This window comes from Zootoca vivipara, chromosome 14 (assembly GCF_963506605.1).
Source record: "Zootoca vivipara chromosome 14, rZooViv1.1, whole genome shotgun sequence".
NCBI classification, from domain to species: domain Eukaryota; kingdom Metazoa; phylum Chordata; class Lepidosauria; order Squamata; family Lacertidae; genus Zootoca; species Zootoca vivipara.
Genome location: NC_083289.1, coordinates 48,911,583 through 48,930,913, shown reverse-complemented (window position 1 = coordinate 48,930,913; position 19,331 = coordinate 48,911,583). Strand labels below are relative to the sequence as shown.

Genomic DNA, 19,331 nt, shown 5'->3' with positions numbered 1-19,331 from the left:
CGAGGGTTTCCTCAAGCAGAGCTGGAAGAGTTCGCGTTTCCTAGTTTCGAGACTCCGAAGAAGTCGGGCTGCGGACCGTTGACATCAGGTGAGACTTGTAGGTCTTGCTCAGGCCGGTCATCCAGAATTTCAGCAGCTTCACATTGTCCTCTTCGGCCGCTCCCAAGATGCCCAGCAGCTTCTGGGTGTCTTCTTTCGGCCTGCTGTCCACTTTCGTGAATTTGAAGAGGACCTTCACTTTGCTGCAGAGGGGAAATGAAAAGAAAATTCGTACGCAGCCAACCTTATTCTGTCTCTAAACATCTGAAGGCAGCTCCGTACTGGGAAGATTTTTAATGTTTGTTTTTATATAAGTTGGAAGCTGCCCAGAGTGGCTGGGGAAACCCAGCCAGATGGGCGGGGTATAAAGAATATTTATTATGATTACGATTATGCTGAAGGCTTGATAAAACCTCTGAATACCCATTGGCATGAACCAGAAGTGGGGGGAATTGCTGTTGCACTCAAGATCGTTGCTTGCAGGCTTCCCAAAGGCCTCTGACTGGCCACTGAGAAAACAAGGTGCTAGGCTTCAGACAGGGCTCTGGTTTTTCTCAAGGCCCCTGGACACTTACTTCATCCACTCCTCCTTAAGGCAGATAAGGCATTGGTCCACCACGTCCACAGAGAGGTTCTGGTTCGTCAGGGCCGCTTCAATCTTGTTCAAGATGGTGGGACCAACTGGGACCAGAAAGAAAAATACTTAGCTGCGCTGCACTATTAAGTGCTCCAGAAGTGCTTACAAAATTTCTTTCACACGCAGGTAGCAACCTCCTCAAAATCCACCTTGCCCTTTGGCACAACTCCATGGCTTGCATTGTCTTACTGTGAGGGTCATTAATCCAACCCCTGCAATACAGGAATCTCAAACATGCGGTCTCCCATCCCATTTGAAACCATACCGGACCCTGCTTAGCTTTGCAAATGTGCTAGCAGTTTTACTGCTGCACCAAACATTCATGTGCGTACCATATTTTTCCGTGTTTAAGACGAGGTTATTTTATTAAAATATTATGCTAAAACGTGGGGTCATTTTATACACAGTGGAGAGGTGGGACGTGCCAATTGGTGGCTGCTGCGAGCAGGATATTGTCCGTGGCGTTTTGGTGGGTGATTGGTGGGTGCTGCAAGGTCCGCTGGCTATTGGCTTCTGCAGCAATTGGGCAGGCGATTGGTGCTTGCTTTCGGCAAGCGTGCAGACGATTGGTGGCATCGCCAACATGCATGCAATTGGCTGCTGCATTCCTGCGGGTGAGCGATTTTCAGCAAAAAAAAACCCACCAAAGAAAGCTCAGCAACTCTGGGCAATCTCTCCCCCCCCCCAATTTTCTCTTATTTGGAGTCCCAAAAAAGAGATGGTGTCTTAAACATGGGGACATCTTATACACGGAAAAGTACAGTATTTCAGGCCACAAACACAACTTGTCTGTTTGCATACCTAATTCCTCTCCTCCTCCCTCCCCTCAAACAAACAGCAACACGGTAGGCATCTCTGATTTAGCGTGGTGACAGTCATTTCAACGTGGCTACCAGACCACAAAGGACTCTGTTCTTGTTAAGGCATGCTACTTACCTCTGTCTGCTGCCACGGGGCTCCCGCTTGTGACCACAAATTCGTATTTGCTGAGAGGCTGCTCATCGTCAAACAAGACAGGATAGAGGCTCGACCGCGTGGCCGTGCGGACTTCCACAAGGACGGTGAACTCTAAAAGGGAAAGAAAGCCCACACTAGTTTTACAAACAGTAACTCTCCACAGTGCAGCCTTTGAGACATGCCCCTAAATTAGTCACAGGATATTAGTTACCACTCGAGAGACAGTGCGGTAGAATGGTTAGAGCAGGCATGGGGAACCATGTCATGTCCAACATTAGTCACAAGAGTAGACCCACTGAAATGAATGGACAGGGCTGCTAATGACTAATGCTGGATTCTGCCCAGAGATTGCGCAGGAAAATAAAATTTTAAAAAATCTACCATTGTAAGGTTTATCTTGATGGGGTAGCGACTAAACGTATTGATGTATGCATTTTTGGACAGCCTACACAGGAAGAGATGTAGAAATAGTGTGTGGAAGGATATCGTTAGGAGAATCTGTTTATTGTCAAGAGCGTTTGTGCAGGAAAAAACTCAGCCTGGACCAGCCTGACAAAAAGCAGACGCTGAATTCTTCCTGCTGAAACAGCCATGACTCTGATCATGCAGGCCTGCTTTTCCTCTGAGAAAACGGCTTAATTTCTATGCATGGGTAAAGTTAAGACAAGGGGGTGCCTCTATACAGGGACCGGTTTAGGTTTGACAAGGCCCTAAGCTACTGAAGGTAATGGGTCCCTTTATATGTCCAGCTGTCCTTTGTCAACAACAAATTGTCACTGTTTTTTGTGTTGAGTATACAGTGATACCTTGGTTTAAGTACACAATTGGTTCCAGAAGTCTGTACTTAACCTGAAGCGTACTTAACCTGAAGCGAACTTTCCCATTGAAAGTAATGGAAAGTGGATTAATCCGTTCCAGACGTGTCCGCGGAGTACTTAAACTGAAAGTACTCAAATCGAATCATACTTAAACCGAGGTATGACTGTATGCTATGTGGTAATTTATGGACCTAATAGGTACCTAAAACCATTTGCACATAACAAAATATGTATTTTATCAAAGTAATTGTGGAAGTGAAATACAATTAAGAAGTATATTAATAGTGAAATACAATTAAGAAGAAGTATATTAATAGTGCAATAATTATTAAGCTCTAACCTAAAATGATTTGTTATTCATAATAAACTTAATAATGCAAACACATTGGCATTTGGCAATAAGAAAAGTTCCTTTAGAAACATAATTTACAAAGACTCATAACTTTTGGGGAGGGGGCAAGAGAATAGGGCCCTAAGCTATAGCTTGTTTAGCTTATACGTAAATCAGGCAACACCTCTATAGAAGACTCATGTATCTTACAGGCCTGTGGACTCCACCCATGTCGGTTCCTGAGCTGCTACTGTTTTCGGGACCCCAAAAAGCTGTCTTAAACATCACAACTGGAGTGATTCATTGGAGAAAATCTAATACAATGAGGGGTTTTTTTTGGGGGGGGGGGTGTCCCACATAAAAACCATGGAAATTCAAGAGGATCTGTTTTAAGTCTACCAGATCACATTTTTTACCCAGATCCTTTGGAAAAGCAAAGAAGCAAGTGTCTCTCCACATTGCAAGTGTACCACAAGCCCCAAAATGTGGAAGACTTGGCTACCTGGTACTTTTGACTGGAGACACCAGGATTTGACACCCTCCGCTGAACTACAACCAGCTGAACTACAACTACAACTACAACCCGAGCTTTATCCTTTCTTGTTGGCTCAACCGTCCTTCATCCAAACTAATCCCCAAGGCAGTTTAAGAATAAATCAGTAAAACACAGATGAAACTGTGGCCATTCCATCTCTAGCAATTAAAAGGGGCCCCTGACCATCAGGTCCAGTCGTGTCCGACTCTGGGGTTGCGGCGCTCATCTCGCTCTATAGGCCGAGGGAGCCAGCGTTTGTCCGCAGACAGCTTCCGGGTCATGTGGCCAGCATGAAAAGCCGCTTCTGGCGAACCAGAGCAGCGCACGGAAACGCCGTTTACCTTCCCGCCAGAGCGGTCCCTATTTATCTACTTGCACTTTGACGTGCTTTCGAACTGCTAGGTGGGCAGGAGCTGGGACCGAGCAACGGGAGCTCACCCCGTTGCAGGGATTCGAACCGCCAACCTTCTGATCAGCAAGCCCTAGACTCTGTGGTTTAACCCACAGCGCCACCTGGGTCCATCTCTAGCAATTAGTTCCAGTCAAACACCCCCAATTCCCAATTATGATGATGAGAGTTTTAGTTGAGCTGCGGTAACGATACAGCGCGGTGCCAAAGAAGCTTAAAAAAAAAAAAGCTGAGCAAAGTTGAAATGATCTGCAAGAGGGTGAGGATCTGCCACATACGATTCAGAAAGGCAGTGTGGCGTAGTGGTTAGCATGCCCGACTAGGACCTGGGAGACCTGGGTTCAAATCCCCCACTCCGCCATGAAACTCACGGGGCCTTCTTGGCAGTGGCGCCTTCCCTGTGGAACGCCCTCCCATCAGGTGTCAAGGAGATAAATAACTATACAGTAGTACCTCGGTTTACAAACTTAATCCGTTCTTAAACCAAAACCATTCTTAAACCGAGGCGCGATTTCCCTAATGAGGCCTCCTGCCACCAGTGCCCTTCCACCGTTCGGTTTCCGTTCATAGACCAAGGTAAAGTTCTCAAACCAAGACACTATTTCCGGTTTTGCAGAGTTTGTAAACCAAATCGTTCTTAAACCGGACTGTTCTTAAACCGAGGTACCACTGTACAACTTTTAGAAGCCACCTGAAGGCAGCCCTGTATCAGGAAGTTTTTGAAGTTTGATGTTTGATGATGTTTCTTTATGTGCTGGAAGCCGACTCAAGAAGAAGAAAAGAGGTGAATTTGCTCTTACCAGATGACAGAATGTGGGGCGGGATCTGCACATGGGGAGCGAGGCCCAGAAAGTTGCACCGATAAGCCTCCTCATATTTGTCGCTGTAGGGGATGATCTGAACGCAGCCGATGGGCAGCATGGTCTGGCGTCAGAAAGGCAGCAGCGTGAGAACCCGCCCCAAGCACAGGTTTCGCTCTCGCAACCCGCAGCTCTGCCCAGGGCGAGCCGCAGGCTGGAAGGGGACAAGAGCTCTGCCTGCCCCGCCCCCTCCTGTGACATCAGGGCAGCCTAGCCAATCACCGCCAGGCACCTCTCCGCCCCCAAGATGCATGGGCCCGGGTAACGGAGAGCAGACACAGCTCTGGCGAAAGGGCGGTAGCTCAGTCGTGGAGCGCCTGCTCTGCATTCGGAAGGTCCCAGGTTCGAATCCTGACACCTCCCTGCAGGGCTGGGAATTTCTGAAGTACCGCAGAGCCACTGCCAGCCAGTGCAGGCAATACTGATCCAGATGGACCGAGGGTTTGAGAAGGCAGATTCTTAGGTTCCTACCCGAAGGACGTCGAAGGCGGACTGGACAAGGTCTGCGTCCCGCGCTTTCCAAATGACTTGGTTCCCCATGAGCACATGCCACGCCAACATGCGGAAAGCAGAAGGCCCCAAAACCTAAAATTAAAGTGGGGGAAATGACGTAAAGATTACCATCCATTCTTTTAACGCACCCTCTGAAGCTTCATACAGGGGTCAGCACACTTTTTCAGCAGGGGGCCGGTCCCCTGTCCCTCAGACCTTGTGAGGGGCCGGAGTATATTTTGGAAAACAGAATGAATTCCTATGCCCCACAAATTACCCAGAGATGCATTTTAAATAAAAGCACACATTCTACTCATGTAAAAACACGCTGTTTCCCAGACCGTCCGCAGGCCAGATTGAGAAGGTGATTGGGTTGGATCCGGCCCCCAGGCCTTAGTTTGCCTACCCATTCTTCAAGCAGTCATCTTTCCGCAGCGGCCTTCCAACTTGGCCACCAATGTTCTGAAAGCGCTATCCCTTTGGCTTACTGTTATTATAAATTTGGAATACAGGCAGAATCTTTAAACACACTGCATTTATACGGGCGGGGGGGGGGTGGCATGGCAAAAGTGGGCGGAGCCACATTGCCTGGTGAGGAGCGGTTGAAGGAGCTGGTTATGTTTAACCTGGGAAAGAGGAGACTGAGAGGAGATAGGATAGCCATCTTAAAATATCTCAAGGGCTGTCACATGGAAGAGGGAGCAAGCTTGTTTTTGCCTGCTCTGGAGGGCAGGACTCGAACCAATGGATTCAAGTTACAAGGAAGGAGATTCCAACTAAACATCTGAAAGAATGACGGTAGGAACTGTTTGACAGGGAAACGGCCTTCCTTGGGAGGTGGTGAAATGAGGAAAGCGGGGCACGCGGAAGTCTAGAGAAAAGAGAGCAGTCTGCTTTGTGTTGTCCTCCTTGCAAAGGACACAGGTGAGACTGAGAGGGCAATTCAGAGCCCCAGACAGGTGAATTTGTTGTTGTTTAGTCGTTTAGTCGTATCCGACTCTTCGTGACCCCATGGACCAGAGCACGCCAGGCACTCCTGTCTTGCACTGCCTCCCGCAGTTTGGTCAAACTCATGTTCGTAGCTTCGAGAACACTGTCCAACCATCTCGTCCTCTGTCGTCCCCTTCTCCTAGTGCCCTCAATCTTTCCCAACATCAGGGTGTTTTCCAGGGATTCTTCTCTTCTCATGAGGTGGCCAAAGTATTGGAGCCTCAGCTTCAGGATCTGTCCTTCCAGTGAGCGCTCAGGGCCGATTTCCTTCAGAATGGATAGGTTTGATCTTCTAGCAGTCCATGGGACTCTCAAGAGTCTCCTCCAGCACCATAATTCAAAAGCATCAATTATTCGGCGATCAGCCTTCTTTATGGTCCAGCTCTCACTTCCATACATCACTACTGGGAAAACCATAGCTTTAACTATACGGACCTTTGTCGGCAAGGTGATGTCTCTGCTTTTTAAGATGCTGTCTAGGTTTGTCATTGCTTTTCTCCTAAGAAGCAGGCGTCTTTTAATTTTGTGACTGCTGTCACCATCTGCAGTGATCAAGGAGCTCAAGAAAGTAAAATCTCTCACTGCCTCCACTTCTTCCCCTTCTATTTGCCGGGAGGTGATGGGACCAGTGGCCATGATCTTAGTTTTTTTGATGTTGAGCTTCAGACCATATTTTGCGCTCTCCTCTTTCACCCTCATTAAAAGGTTCTTTAATTCCTCCTCACTTTCTGCCATCAAGGGTGTGTCATCTGCATATCTGAGGTTGTTGATATTTCTTCCGGCAATCTTAATTCCGTCTTGGGATTCATCTAGTCCAGCCTTTCGCATGATGAATTCTGCATATAAGTTGAATACTGAGGTGAATACTGATGGTGTTTCCTGCTTGGCAGGGGGTTGGACTGGATGGCCCTTGTGGTCTCTTCCAACTCTATGATTCTATTATTCCCCTTCCTTGGAGGTGTTTAAGCAGAGGTTGGATGGCCATCTACTATGGATGCTTTAGTTGAGATTCCTGAATTGCAAGGGGTTGGAATAGATGACTCTTTTTTATATACAGTATATAATTTATGCTTGCACTTTCAATTTTACATACAATAAGCACAAGAAAAGTAAACAAACGCAATAAAAACATGAAATCCCCTTTGACTTTCCTCCCTGCCCCCTTTGTGGGGATCCTCGCTCTTCCGTAACTCTATTACGATAAATCCTTTGCCAATCCATGGTTCCAATCTTCTGCCAAACCTACCAATGAATGTCATTGTTTACAATAATTTTGCAAAAAGATTATAAACTTTCCCTGTTCTTTATTAAAATTTGCCTCTTCCTGGTTTTCTAATTCTTCCTGTTAAGTTTTGCCGTTTCAGTATATAGTTCATCAATTTTATCTGCCACGCTTCCTTGGACGGAATTGTTGTTCCTTCTTTCCATCTCTGGCCTAGCAGAATCCAGGCATAAACAGTTTCATCTGATCAGGTGGACTAGACGACTCTTGGGGTCCCTTCCAACCTCTTAATTCTATGTCTATGATTTTTTTTTTAAAAAAAACTCAGGGCCTTCTCGGTAGTGGCACCCACCCTGTGGAATGCCCTCCCACCAGAGGTCAAAGCAAACAACAATTACCAGACCTTTAGAAGGCATCTCAAGGCAGCCCTGTTTAGGGAAGCTTTTAATGTTTGATTTCTCTATTTTAATGTTTTGTTGGAAGCCGCCCAGAGTGGCTGGGAGAACCCGGCCAGATGGGTGGGGTATAAATAATAAATTATTATTATTATTTATTATTATTATTATTATTACCCCAGGTGAGCACCCCACCCTTTACCTGTCTCAGGTGCCGGAGGGAGCGGAATCCCTGGTTCCTGGGCGCCATGTTCCAGTTGCTGCAGTCCAAGGTGAGGGAGGAGTCCGTGGGACTTTTGACAAGCTCTCGGGATTCCCGAGCATCATCACCCTGGCTTGGAGCTTTCCCGTCCTCCTCCTCAGAGTTGTCCCAGCCTTCCGATTCTTCCTCAAGATCTCCAGGAGAAAGAAAGGAGAGAGAGAGAGAAAGGCCTTAAGGAAGGAAATCCCATTTCCATGCTCCTTCTGAAGTGAAAAGGAGCTGTTTGCATACATGCGTTAACCAGCGAGTGTGATACTATGCTGGTGCTAAGAAAGCACAACGAAAGTCGTGTGAGGGTGTTTGGGGAAGAAAGAGAGAGAGGGGTGAGAGAAAGAGATGGGGGGGTCTAGTGGGGTAGGAGAATTGGGGGGAGATAACATTTGGTAACCAATGTGTCCTTTTGGTATTAGATAGTACATGGGTAAAGGGTAAAGGGACCCCTGACCATTAGGTCCAGTCACGGACGACTCTGGGGTTGGGGCGCTCATCTCGCGTTATTGGCAGAGGGAGCCGGCGTACAGCTTCCAGGTCATGTGGCCAGCATGACTAAGCCGCTTCTGGCGAGCCAGAGCAGTGCACAGAAACACAGTTTACCTTCCTGCCGGAGCAGTACTTATTTATCTACTTGCACTTCATGCTTTCCCTGTGTTTTCCTCCCTCATGGCTTGGATTTATGGACTACTTAAAATCAGGCTGCATTTTAAATTTTAATACTGTATTTTAATCTGTATTTTAATCAAGTGCTTTTTATGTTTTATTGTAATTTTATTGGTGTGAGCTGCCCTGAGCCTGGTTTTGACTAGGGAGGGCGGGGTAAAAATAAATATATATATTATATATATATTTCAAACTGCTAGGTTGGCAGGAGCTGGGACCGCGCAATGGAAGCTCACCCCGTCGCAGGGATTCGAACCGCCGACCTTCTGATCGGCAAGCCCTAGGCTCTGGGGTTCAACCCACAGCGCCACCTGCTGTCCCTAGTACATGGGTAGGCAAGTCTAAAAAGCCTGGGTTCTATTTTGGGGGAATCCTGCAACGTGTTTTCAGTTTTTACTCCGCTAACTATACGTTGAGGTTCCGTTCCGGATCAATATTGAGTAGAACTGCATGACAACTCAAGAGGCGCAGCGCTCCTCCACCCAACACTTTTTCCAACTCAAGCAGCTGTAAGCCTTACCAGCCAATTTCTCCATCTGAACAAGGGTATCCTCTGTGGGCGCACCTTCCAGAAGCTTCTCCGTCAGTCTGCTGCCACATGCCTTCAGGAGCCTGAGGAAGCGAGAAAGGGACCCCGGATTTAAGTAAAGATGGCACAGCAAAAATGCCACCTCTATGTATCAGCTGCCGGCGGGCAACGGTTTCAAGCCCTTCCGACAAATGTCTAGTTGCCTGCTTTGGGAAGCAAACTCCGCGGATCCTCGGGTTCTGATCCGGTGCAGAGTCCATTACAAATTTATCTGAGACCCAAGGAAGTTGAATATTCAACCAAGATCTTTCCTTGGCGGTTAAGCACGGCTGTCGTGCTACGTCGCTGTTTTTTGTGTTGAATATATGCTCTATGGTAATTTATGGACCTAATCGGTATCTAAAGCCATTGTTGCCAGTCCATGCAGAATGGAGGCACCCTATATAGAAAGGTAAAGGTAAAGGTAAAGGGACCCCTGACCATTAGGTCCAGTCGTGACCGACTCTGGGGTTGCGGCACTCATCTCGCGTTATTGGCCGAGGGAGCTGGCATACAGCTTCCAGGTCATGTGGCCAGCATGACTAAGCCGCTTCTGGCGAACCAGAGCAGCACATGGAAACGCCGTTTACCTTCCCGCTATAGCGGTCCCTATTTATCTACTTGCACTTTGACGTGCTTTCGAACTGCTAGGTTGGCAGGAGCTGGGACCAAGCAACGGGAGCTCACCCCGTCACAGGGATTCGAACCGCCGACCTTCTGATCAGCAAGCCCTAGGCTCAGTGGTTTAACCACAGCGCCACCTGGGTCCCTCCTACCCTATATATAGAAATGAGCAAACCAGTGATATTTCAGGGAGCAGCCTAGGCCCATGACTTACATCATAGGAGCCGACACAACACCAAACACTTGCTGTATGTAGGTTTTATTTTGTTTTTTCATCTTATATTTTGGAAATGTACATCCAGGGGTTTTTTCCTTTAAATTTTTTTTTGGGGGCCCCCAGGAAAGTGGGGCCCTAAGCTACAGCTTGTTTAGCTTGTACGTAAATCCGGCACTGTAGGTGAGAGACACACAAAGTGGGTTACCAGGCAAAGGAGGTGTGGAGGCAGGCCCACAGGTTCTCGTCGTTCGTCAGAGAGGTGAGGGAACGAGCCGCGTTTCCGTTCCGCTGGTGCAGGAAAGGAGTAAAAGCCGTGTTCATGCGCTGCGCCCGCTGGGGGCATCCGTACTGCTCAGCTTCAAAGACCTGCAGGGCAGACGAGCGAGAATAAAAATGGCACTGCCTGCGAGGAGGAAATTATGGCTTGCTGTAAAACTGGACAACAACTTAGTAATGGATGGAATGGCAATTAAAGAAGAGAAGATGTGGCAATAGGAGGAAGAGATGGGCATAGGTTTGCAACAGGAGTGGGCAACCTGATTTGAAGAAATCGTATTAAAGCAATTTTGGTAGATTTGTAATAATTTGGAAAACTAATTAAAATATATATATTTTAAAAAAGAGAATGAAAATGCACCGAACCCTTTCGTAATTCCAGACCACGCATCCTTTCCCTCTTGGTCTTTTTTATTATTGAGTATGATTATTTTAATTTTTAAATTTTATTTACGGAATACCCCACTTTCCCCCCTGATGGGAACCTGAGGCGGCTTTTAGGAACGCCTAAAACATTCATAGGCAACCGTCGGCCCTCCAGATGTTTTGGCCTACAACTCCCATGATCCCTAGCTAACAGGACCAGTGGTCAGGGATGATGGGAATTGTAGTCCAAAACATCTGGTGGGGCGGAGTTAGCCTATGCCTAACCTAAAAGCATTTGGGGGGGGGGAGACCACAATCATTAAAAAAGCAATTAAACATTAACAGAATGAAAACTACATATCAAAGTAGAACCTGAGTCTCAGGGTTGTGGGTTTGAGCCCCACGTTGGGCTAAAAGATTCCTACATTGCAGGGGGTTGGACTGGATGGCCCTTGTGGCCCCTTCAGACTGTACAACTCTATGAATACCTGTTGGGTGCATACAGATAACTGCAATGAAAACAGAACGGCAACAGCCCTTTCACTAAAAGCAGTCAGTTCCCCAAAGAGAGTGTCTTCGAAGGACAACAAAGAGGGAGCCAGTCAAATCTCTTTAGGGAGGGAGTTCCAAAATCTGGGAGCAGGCACCAAAAAGGCCCCCAGTATAGCTATATCCTATACCAGGGATGTCCAACCAGTAGATCGTGATCTACCGGTAGATCTCCGGCTGATCCTGGTAGATCACAGGATCCTTATCGTGTAGAAAAAGTTACCGGGGGGGGGGAGCTAAAAAACTGTGCAATCCCCCCCCCAAAAAAAAGCTCAACAACTTTGGATAATGAGTAGATCACTGCCAATTTTTTTATACTGGGAGAAATTTGCAGTCTCTTGGGAGCTGGACATGCCTGCCCTATACAAAGCCTAACAGTTGTAGGACTTGGGTCTGCTTAGCCTAGAAAAGAGGAGATAGGATAGTCATCTTCAAATATCTCAAGGGCCGTCACACGGAAGAGGGAACAAGCTTGTGTTCTCCTGCTCTGGAGGGTAGGACTCGAATCAGTGGCTTCAAGTTACAAGAAAGGAGATTCCAGCTAAACATCAGGAAGAACCTTCTGACAGTACAGTGGCACCTCGACTTCCGAATGCCTCGACATCCGAAGGTTTCGACTTACGAAGAGCGTCGCGGAACGGATCGCCTTCGTAAGTCGAGGTACCACCGTAATAGCCATTCGACAGCGGAACGGTCTCCCTCAGGAAGTGGTGGACTCTCCTTCCTTGGAGGTTTTCAGACAGAGGTTGGGTGGTCACCTGTCCTGGATGCTTTAGCTGAGATTCCTGCATTGCAGGGGGGTTGGACTAGATGACCCTTGGGCCCTACTGTAGATAACTCTACAATTCCATAGCTGCCAAGTCTCCCGTTTTCGGCGGGAAACCCCCGTATTTTAAACCGTTTCCCACTGGCAGCCCAGATTGGGAAAAATCCCGTAAATCCCCCGGGTTTCTTACCTGCCAGGGAGGCTCCATTTTGGGTCCTGGTGCTGCCTGATTTCTGGTGCCCATACATGGGTAGCGCGGCACTGGAAGTCGCTTCTACGCATGTCCGGACATGCGTAGAAGCAACTTCCAGTGCTGCGCCGCTGCTGATCCCGCATTTTTCAGCGGGAGACTTGGCAGCTATGCAATTCCATGATGCTATGACTCCTTTTTTTTTGGCAATCATGACAACTTCTCCCTTTTCTGAAACTAATTTTTCTTCCATTTCTCTTTTCAGCAACCTGCTTCTCATTATTAAAATTCAATTGATGGAGCCTATTGATGGATTACCTATCAAAGTATCACCCGTACATGAAGTTGTGGGCAAGAATTAAAATATAAGCAGTGGATTACAGAAAGAACCAATGATAGTGAAGTTCAGATAATAAAAACACGTGTATTGTAAAACAGCTAATAAAAATGATGTTTGTATATATGCTGTAAGCCGCCCAGAGTGGCTGGAGAAACCCAGCCAGATGGGCAGGGTATAAAAAAATCAAATTATTATTATAGAAATAAAAAAACAAACACCAGAAATGGATGGGTGGGAAGACAAGGAAGTTATGTTGAAAAAAAGTTTTTGTATCGACGATAGAGTAGTGATGTATGGAAGTGAGAGCTGGACCATAAAGAAGGCTGATCGCCGAAGAATTGATGCTTTTGAATTATGGTGCTGGAGGAGACTCTTGAGAGACCCATGGACTGCAAGAAGATCAAACATATCCATTCTTAAGGAAATCAGCCCTGAGTGCTCACCAGAAGGACAGATCGTGAAGCTGAGGCTCCAATACTTTGGCCACCTCATGAGAAGAGAAGACTCCCTGGAAAAGACCCTGATGCTGGGAAAGATGGAGGGCACAAGGAGAAGGGGACGACAGAGGACGAGATGGTTGGACAGTGTTCTCGAAGCCACCAACATGAGTTTGACCAAACTGCGGGAGGCAGTGGAAGACAGGAGTGCCTGGTGTGCTATGGTCCATGGGGTCACGAAGAGTCGGACACGACTAAACGACTAAACAACAACAATCTGACGATAAATGTTTTGGAATATTTTTGGAGATTTAATAAAAATGATATTTTAAAAATTCAATGGAAAATATTTGGGAGAAACAGCAGCAACCCCCAAGCATGCTCCCACCTTGAGCGCTTTGCCCTGAAGCTCGTCGATGATGCCTCTGACTTTGCCCAGCAGGAAAGGCCAGGAGTTTATGAGATAGATGCGGTCCATCATAATGGCAATGATGCTATACCAGCGCTGGAAGCCACGCGCCAAGCTGTCTTTGATGAAGAAGGTGTGGCTGAAGACGAAGCCATGCTGCTCGTCGCCGAAGAAGATGGGGCCCTCGCGTCCCGGGCACACCTGGCAACGAGATCAAACTAACACTAGAACCCGCGGACATGCAACGGAGCTGAGCGCTGGAAGTTTCAGGACACATACGAGGAAGTACTGTATTGGTCCAAATATAAGCTGCTCTTCCCCCCCAAATTCCTATCGTGAAAAGTTAAAGTGCGGCTTATATTCACGACCTTACGCCGCCGTCAAAGCGGCATGGCTCCCCAACCCCCCCAGGAAGCAGCCCAGGAGTGCGGGGCCACAGCATTCATCCTGTCCGCTGCTCCCAAGCCTCTCCCAAGCCGCCGAATTTTAAAGGTGCGGCTTACTTGCAGGTGCGACTTATACAGGTGAAACTTGGAAAATTAGAATATCAGTAATTATTTCCATAATGCAACTTATTATTTTTAATTTTTCTTTTAATTTTTACAAATGCTTTCTTTTAAAAATTCCACAGTAATAAAACAAATCGTTACAATAATACAAAAATAAACATCGCTATTACATTTCATTAATTACATTCCATTTATAATTGACCCGCCTAACGACAAATAATTACAATTACAACCATTAAAGGTTTGACATATCTTGCTCTGCATGTCATGCATCTATCTCATATATTGGTTTCACCTTTTTAGTTGCATTACTGAAATAAATGCACTTTTCGACGATATTCTAATTTCCCAAGTTTCACCTGTATTCGGGCCAATACTTGTTTATGCAGTGCAGTTCATCCGTGGAACTCCCTACCACAGGAGGAAGTGATGACCACCAATCAGGGTGGCTTTAAAAGAGGACCAAGCAAGTTCATGGAGGAGAAGGCTTGCAGCGTTTGGGACTTTTTAGTTCAGAGAAAAGGCGAATAAGAGGCGACATGATAAAAGTTTGTAAAATTATACATGGCAAGGGGAAAGTAGATGCACAATTTTTTCCTCCCTCCCTCATAACACTAGAACTTGTGAACACCCAAAGAAGACTTAGAACATATAAAATAAAATATTTATTCACACAGCGCACAGGTGCTCAACCACTGGTCACTTCCCCAAATAGTGAGCGAGGGAGATTTGATTTGATTCATTGTATTTCTAGGCCGCTTTTCATTCAAATGAATCCCAAAGCTGCTTACAAAAAATAAATTAAAGCATGGTAAACCAGAATAAACATCACAAATACAGCATAAATCATATAAAATAATGAACAAATCATCCATCAAACAATGACCATCTATAAAACAGCAACTGAAAAATAAAATAAACATCACAATTACAACAAAAGTCGTATTATATGATTAACAAATCAATACGGCATTTATAATCTGTAAGGTAAAGGGGCCCCTGACCATGAGGTCCAGTCGTGTCCGACTCTGGGGTTGCGGTGCTCATCTCGCTATGTAGGCCGAGGGAGCCGGCGTTTGTCCATAGACAGCTTCCGGGTCATGTGGCCAGCATGACAAACAGGGCCGGCCCTATGGCCAGGCTGGGTGGCGCAGGGCACCACGGCGCCGGCCCGCCAGGGGGGCACCGCGAGCTGCGCCGGCCCACTGGCTGGCCCGCCGCGCAGCTGCGCCCACAGCACCCGCACTGTGCCTGCCTGCCTGCCGCGCAGCAGTGCCTGTGTCAGCCGCACTGTGCCCGCCCGCCCACCGCGCTGGGAAACGGGGCGGGGGGGCGCCAGAGGGATCCGTCGCACCACGGCGCCAGGGGTGCTTAAGACGGCCGTGATGACAAAGCTGCTTCTGACGAACCAGAGCAGCACACGGAATCGCTGTTTACCTTCCCACCGGAGCGGTCCCTATTTATCTACTTGCACTTTGATGTGCTTTCGAACTGCTAGGTTAGCAGGAGCTGGGACCGAGCAACGGGAGCTCACCCCGTTGCAGGGATTCGAACCGCCGACCTTCTGATCAGCAAGCCCTAGACTCAGTGGTTTAACCCACAACGCCACCTGGGTCCCCTTATAATCTGTAAAACAATATTAACAACTTAACAAAATAGCAACCTTTAAAAAAGAGCTAAGCACTCTTTAAGTTCATACACACTCTCATAACTCAGAATCTTCCACTCTGTTTGGTTCATTAAAATACACATAATTCACGTTGTTAAGCCAGAGGATGCATCTGGCAATTATTTGCATGGTATGTGGCTCACCTCACAGCTGAGGCTGCGGACACAGGCCTGGCGCACGATACTGAAGAGCTGGGGGTGGTTTGGGTGCTGGTGGCTGACGTATTTGATGGAGGTCTCTTTGTCGTGGCTGACGTAGCCCGGGTGCCCTGCAGGCAGAGAGCGGCAACCCTGGTCGCGGAAAGAGAAGCCGGAGTTAGTGTATGTCAGGGACCATGCTGAGAAGGGCTGCACCGAGGAGGAATGGTGGGAGCCTCTCCTTCCCCCTGATGCGGATCCTGAGTCTTCCCAGGAGCAGGACGACAGTATAGATTTGGAATAGTGGCGTGTAGAGGGACATAGATCAGAAGGCAGGAGCTGGGAAATACTGGATGGGGAACAGCTAGGAGAAGAGACACTGGAAGAGAGAGGGTTAACAGATTCACAGTCTCTGGGCAGCAATCACCCCCCTTCTCCAAAGTCACAGAGAGCCCAGAAAGTGGCAGAACAGAAAGCACAGAGGGGACGAGCTCAGATTACAAGACGCAGAAGTGATGTAGATTAAGGGGGTGTAATCTTTAATTGGGACTCTAGGAGAGGTGTTCTTTGTTTTCTCGCTGTGATTATTAAAGTTTCTAACTGGTAAGAAGACTCCTTTTCCTTTCTTCTGCTTATCTCCTGCCACGGGGGGATGAAGCCCATTCCCTGAAACCAGACAGTGTAGGAACACCACGGGAAAATGTACTTCCTTTTTTAGGTAAGGGGTGGTGGGGAGCCTCTTGGATTGTTTCCCATAATAGCTGCAGCCCATTAAAGGACCCTAAGAACCCTGAGCTGCGATAATGGGTCTTGCTTGCCTGGTTAGAGAAGTGGAGGAAGGAACCTCTCGACTTTTATGTGGCTGGAATATAGCGCACCGTTCACAAGGCAAGAGTCAAGCACAAAGCTCCATCTACTTTTGCCTTGCACGTGGCCCCCAGAAAGTCATTTGTGAGGGAATGTGGCCCTTCAGCTGAGGAAGGTCCCCATTCCTGATCTAGACACAATAAGGGCATGAGAAATTCATTTGTGTCACAAAGGATTTATCATGAGGTGCAAATTAGTTTCCGGGCCCAATTCAAAGTCTTGGTTTTTCACCTATAAAGCTCAGGACCCCAATACTGCAAGGGCCACCTCTCCCCAAATGAACTGACCCAGATCCTGCAATCATAATCTGAGGCTCTTTTCCACGTGCCCCCTTCTTAGGAGGTCTGGAGGGTGGAAACACAAGAACAGGCCTTTACGGTGGTGGCTCCCCGCTTGTGGAATGCTCTCCCCAGGGAGGCGTTCCTGGAACCATCACTGCATATCTTTAGGCGCCAGGCAGAAACATTCATTTTCCACCAGGCCTTTAGCTTTCAATTATCTATGGTGGGTGAGATGTTATAATCTAGGGCTGCTATACATCCAGAATTTCTCAGACATTCATCCGTCGAAAAAGGCGTCCGGGTGGAATTTTCAGGAAATGGGAAAAATGGTCTGAAAGACCCAGGTGTATGGCAGCCCATATCGGAAGTGGTTTGTGGTTTGTTTTTGTTCTTTGTTTTGTTATTTTCCTAAAAAATAGGTAAAAAAAAACCTTTGGGGGGGGGGAAATTTTGCAAAATAAAAGCTATTATTATGACAACCCTATTATAATCCAGCTTTTTAAAAGCAAAACTATATTTTGCTTTTGTGTTTCAATGCTGGTTTCAAAATATGAGTTTGCTTGTTTCTCCATTCTGAGTCACTTTTGAGTTACTATGGTTCAAGAATGACCAATAAATAATAGTAACAAATAGTAATTTCCACAGTGCTTCAAGGTGAAGACACACAGTCTTCCACTGACAGGCAAGATATCAACACTTCCCATTCTGGTGCAAGAGCAGCTCACGGTCTCAAATCTACTCGCCTCGCACATGTCGGACTTCTTGGGCCCTGGGCTGCTGGAGTCTGCGCTGGCACCTTCCGCCGGGCTGTGCGACCGGATCCTGCTGCTCATCTGAATGCCTCCTTCCTCCTCTTCTGCCTGCTCGCTCTGCCCAGGGCTGTCTCCACTGCCCGCCCCTTGCGGAAGAGGCGAGTGCAAGACCTCCGTGCAAAAGAGCGTACGAGGCCCATGCAGCTCACAAAAGTGGCAAAGGACAACAATGGCGTTCATTGCGGCTCTCCGGCAGGAATCCCTGGAGAATCAAGAGAGGCACGCAGGTCTCGAACACAGGACACGTAGCCTTTCCAGAACCTGTGCCTCAACCTTCCACTCCACAACCTTCGAAATAACCCATTCACATTTCTGGAGGGGCAAAGAAGAGCATTTTCTGCTCTCTGCTACCTGCAAAACAGGCAAACTCGCCCCACCCCCCTATGCCCTATATCAGGCATCCCCAAACTGCGGCCCTCCAGATGTTTTGGCCTACAACTCCCATGATCCCTAGCTAAGAGGAACAGTGGTCAGGGATGATGGGAACTGTAGTCCAAAACATCTGGAGGGCCGCAGTTTGGGGATGCCTGCCCTATATTTCATATATTGTTTCTAGTATTTATATGCCACCTTTCTATAAGGAGTAAGGCAGCTGCCAAAATGAAACCATAACAGACAGAGCTCCTTGAGTAATAAATGAAATAGTGGAATGAGCTCATGTAAATTTATATACAGTAATGATTTCCCTACCTCCTTTTCCTCTTCACAACAACCCTGTGAAGTAGGCTGAAAAACCGGAGCTGGTTCTAAGTTACATAGCTGAGTAAGGACTCGAACCCTCGTCTCCCCAGCCCTTGCCCAACCCTGTAACTACTACGCAACACTGCCTCCCAGTACAAAATGAAACCACATCGCTTAAATATGAAATCTAAAAACTGCAGTCAAAGAGCATTATAGCTAGCTAGCATTATAGCTATAGCACCAGGCACCTCTTAGCTGACAATCCAGCAAGTCTTCCCCCAATATTTGCCCTTCCCTGTCTGGGGTCTGTAAAAGCTCCTCCATCTTCTCACCCATTAGCTCTTCCCAACCTTCATTCCTGTGTTTCCTCCCCCCGGAGCAGATCACCCTGTTGAGCTGCGACCTGTTTCAATATCATTTTTAGTTGCTTGTTAGCTTCTACCAGCATAATAAGCCAATGCAAGCGAGTCTAGTAAAAACTGCAGCACGGGGAAGTTTTCAAAATGCATAAATTCTGGGGCGGGGGCTCCCCATGCTGCTTGCCTTGAGTTCTAAACATGCTTGCTCCTTCTCTCTGCAGTAAACTTGAGCTTAACACACATCCAAAGAAACACCCCCCAACCCACCATCCCTAGCCATGCTCTGGCATTCCCAAGCATTCCCCCAAGACCTTACCCCTTTGTTCCTTCCGCAGGTGCAAAACCAAGCTCCTAGTCCTGAGTGAGGTCGGCTTCTATCGCAGGTCTAGGGACAACATTCTAAACCTTGCTTCCTCCACCCTTCTATGCGCATGCGCAGCTGTCCAGACGCTTGGTCCTGCCCGAAGCGCCTGACACTGACTGGGCGGGACGTACCATTAGGCCCACTCTCCAAGGGGGAGGCAAGAGAGCTCTAGTCGCCTTCATTAAGGCCCCACGGAGAACAAGGGTACAGAGGGGATAGTCGAAGGTACAGCTACAGAAAAAAACTCAGTTCCAGAACCTCGTATGTTAGCCTCCAGGCATTCTCCTCCTAATCGTCACTGATACC

General features: G+C 47.5%; 1 protein-coding gene across 2 annotated transcripts; it reads right to left on the bottom strand.

Moving 5' to 3' along the window:
- Positions 1-21: 21 nt before the first annotated feature.
- FLCN (folliculin) lies at positions 22-19,331 on the bottom strand. 2 transcript variants are annotated; one of them, XM_035131913.2, is made up of 12 exons: positions 18,978-19,331; positions 17,553-17,823; positions 15,668-15,814; positions 13,326-13,547; positions 10,219-10,379; positions 9,125-9,216; positions 7,888-8,081; positions 5,058-5,171; positions 4,527-4,650; positions 1,613-1,744; positions 615-720; positions 22-242 (listed from the first exon to the last, which is right to left on the bottom strand). In XM_035131913.2, the coding sequence occupies exons 2-12, from the start codon at positions 17,799-17,801 to the stop codon at positions 41-43; spliced, it is 1,743 nt and encodes a 580-aa protein (XP_034987804.2). In that variant the 5' UTR covers positions 17,802-17,823; positions 18,978-19,331; the 3' UTR covers positions 22-40. The 2 variants fall into 2 exon arrangements, with proteins under 2 accessions (XP_034987804.2, XP_034987805.2); XM_035131914.2 differs by lacking the exon at positions 18,978-19,331 and having other exon boundaries at positions 17,553-18,078.

Excerpts from the sequence above, each read along its gene's own strand:
- FLCN (XM_035131913.2), bottom strand. The coding sequence starts at position 17,801 with ATGAACGCCATTGTTGTCCTTTGCCACTTTTGTGAGCTGCATGGGCCT. Across the intron at positions 13,548-15,667 it reads TCCGCAGCCTCAGCTGTGAG|GTGTGCCCGGGACGCGAGGG; the intron begins GTGAGCCACATA and ends TCTCGTTGCCAG. Across the intron at positions 1,745-4,526 it reads GCCCCACATTCTGTCATCTG|AGTTCACCGTCCTTGTGGAA; the intron begins GTAAGAGCAAAT and ends TTTCCCTTTTAG.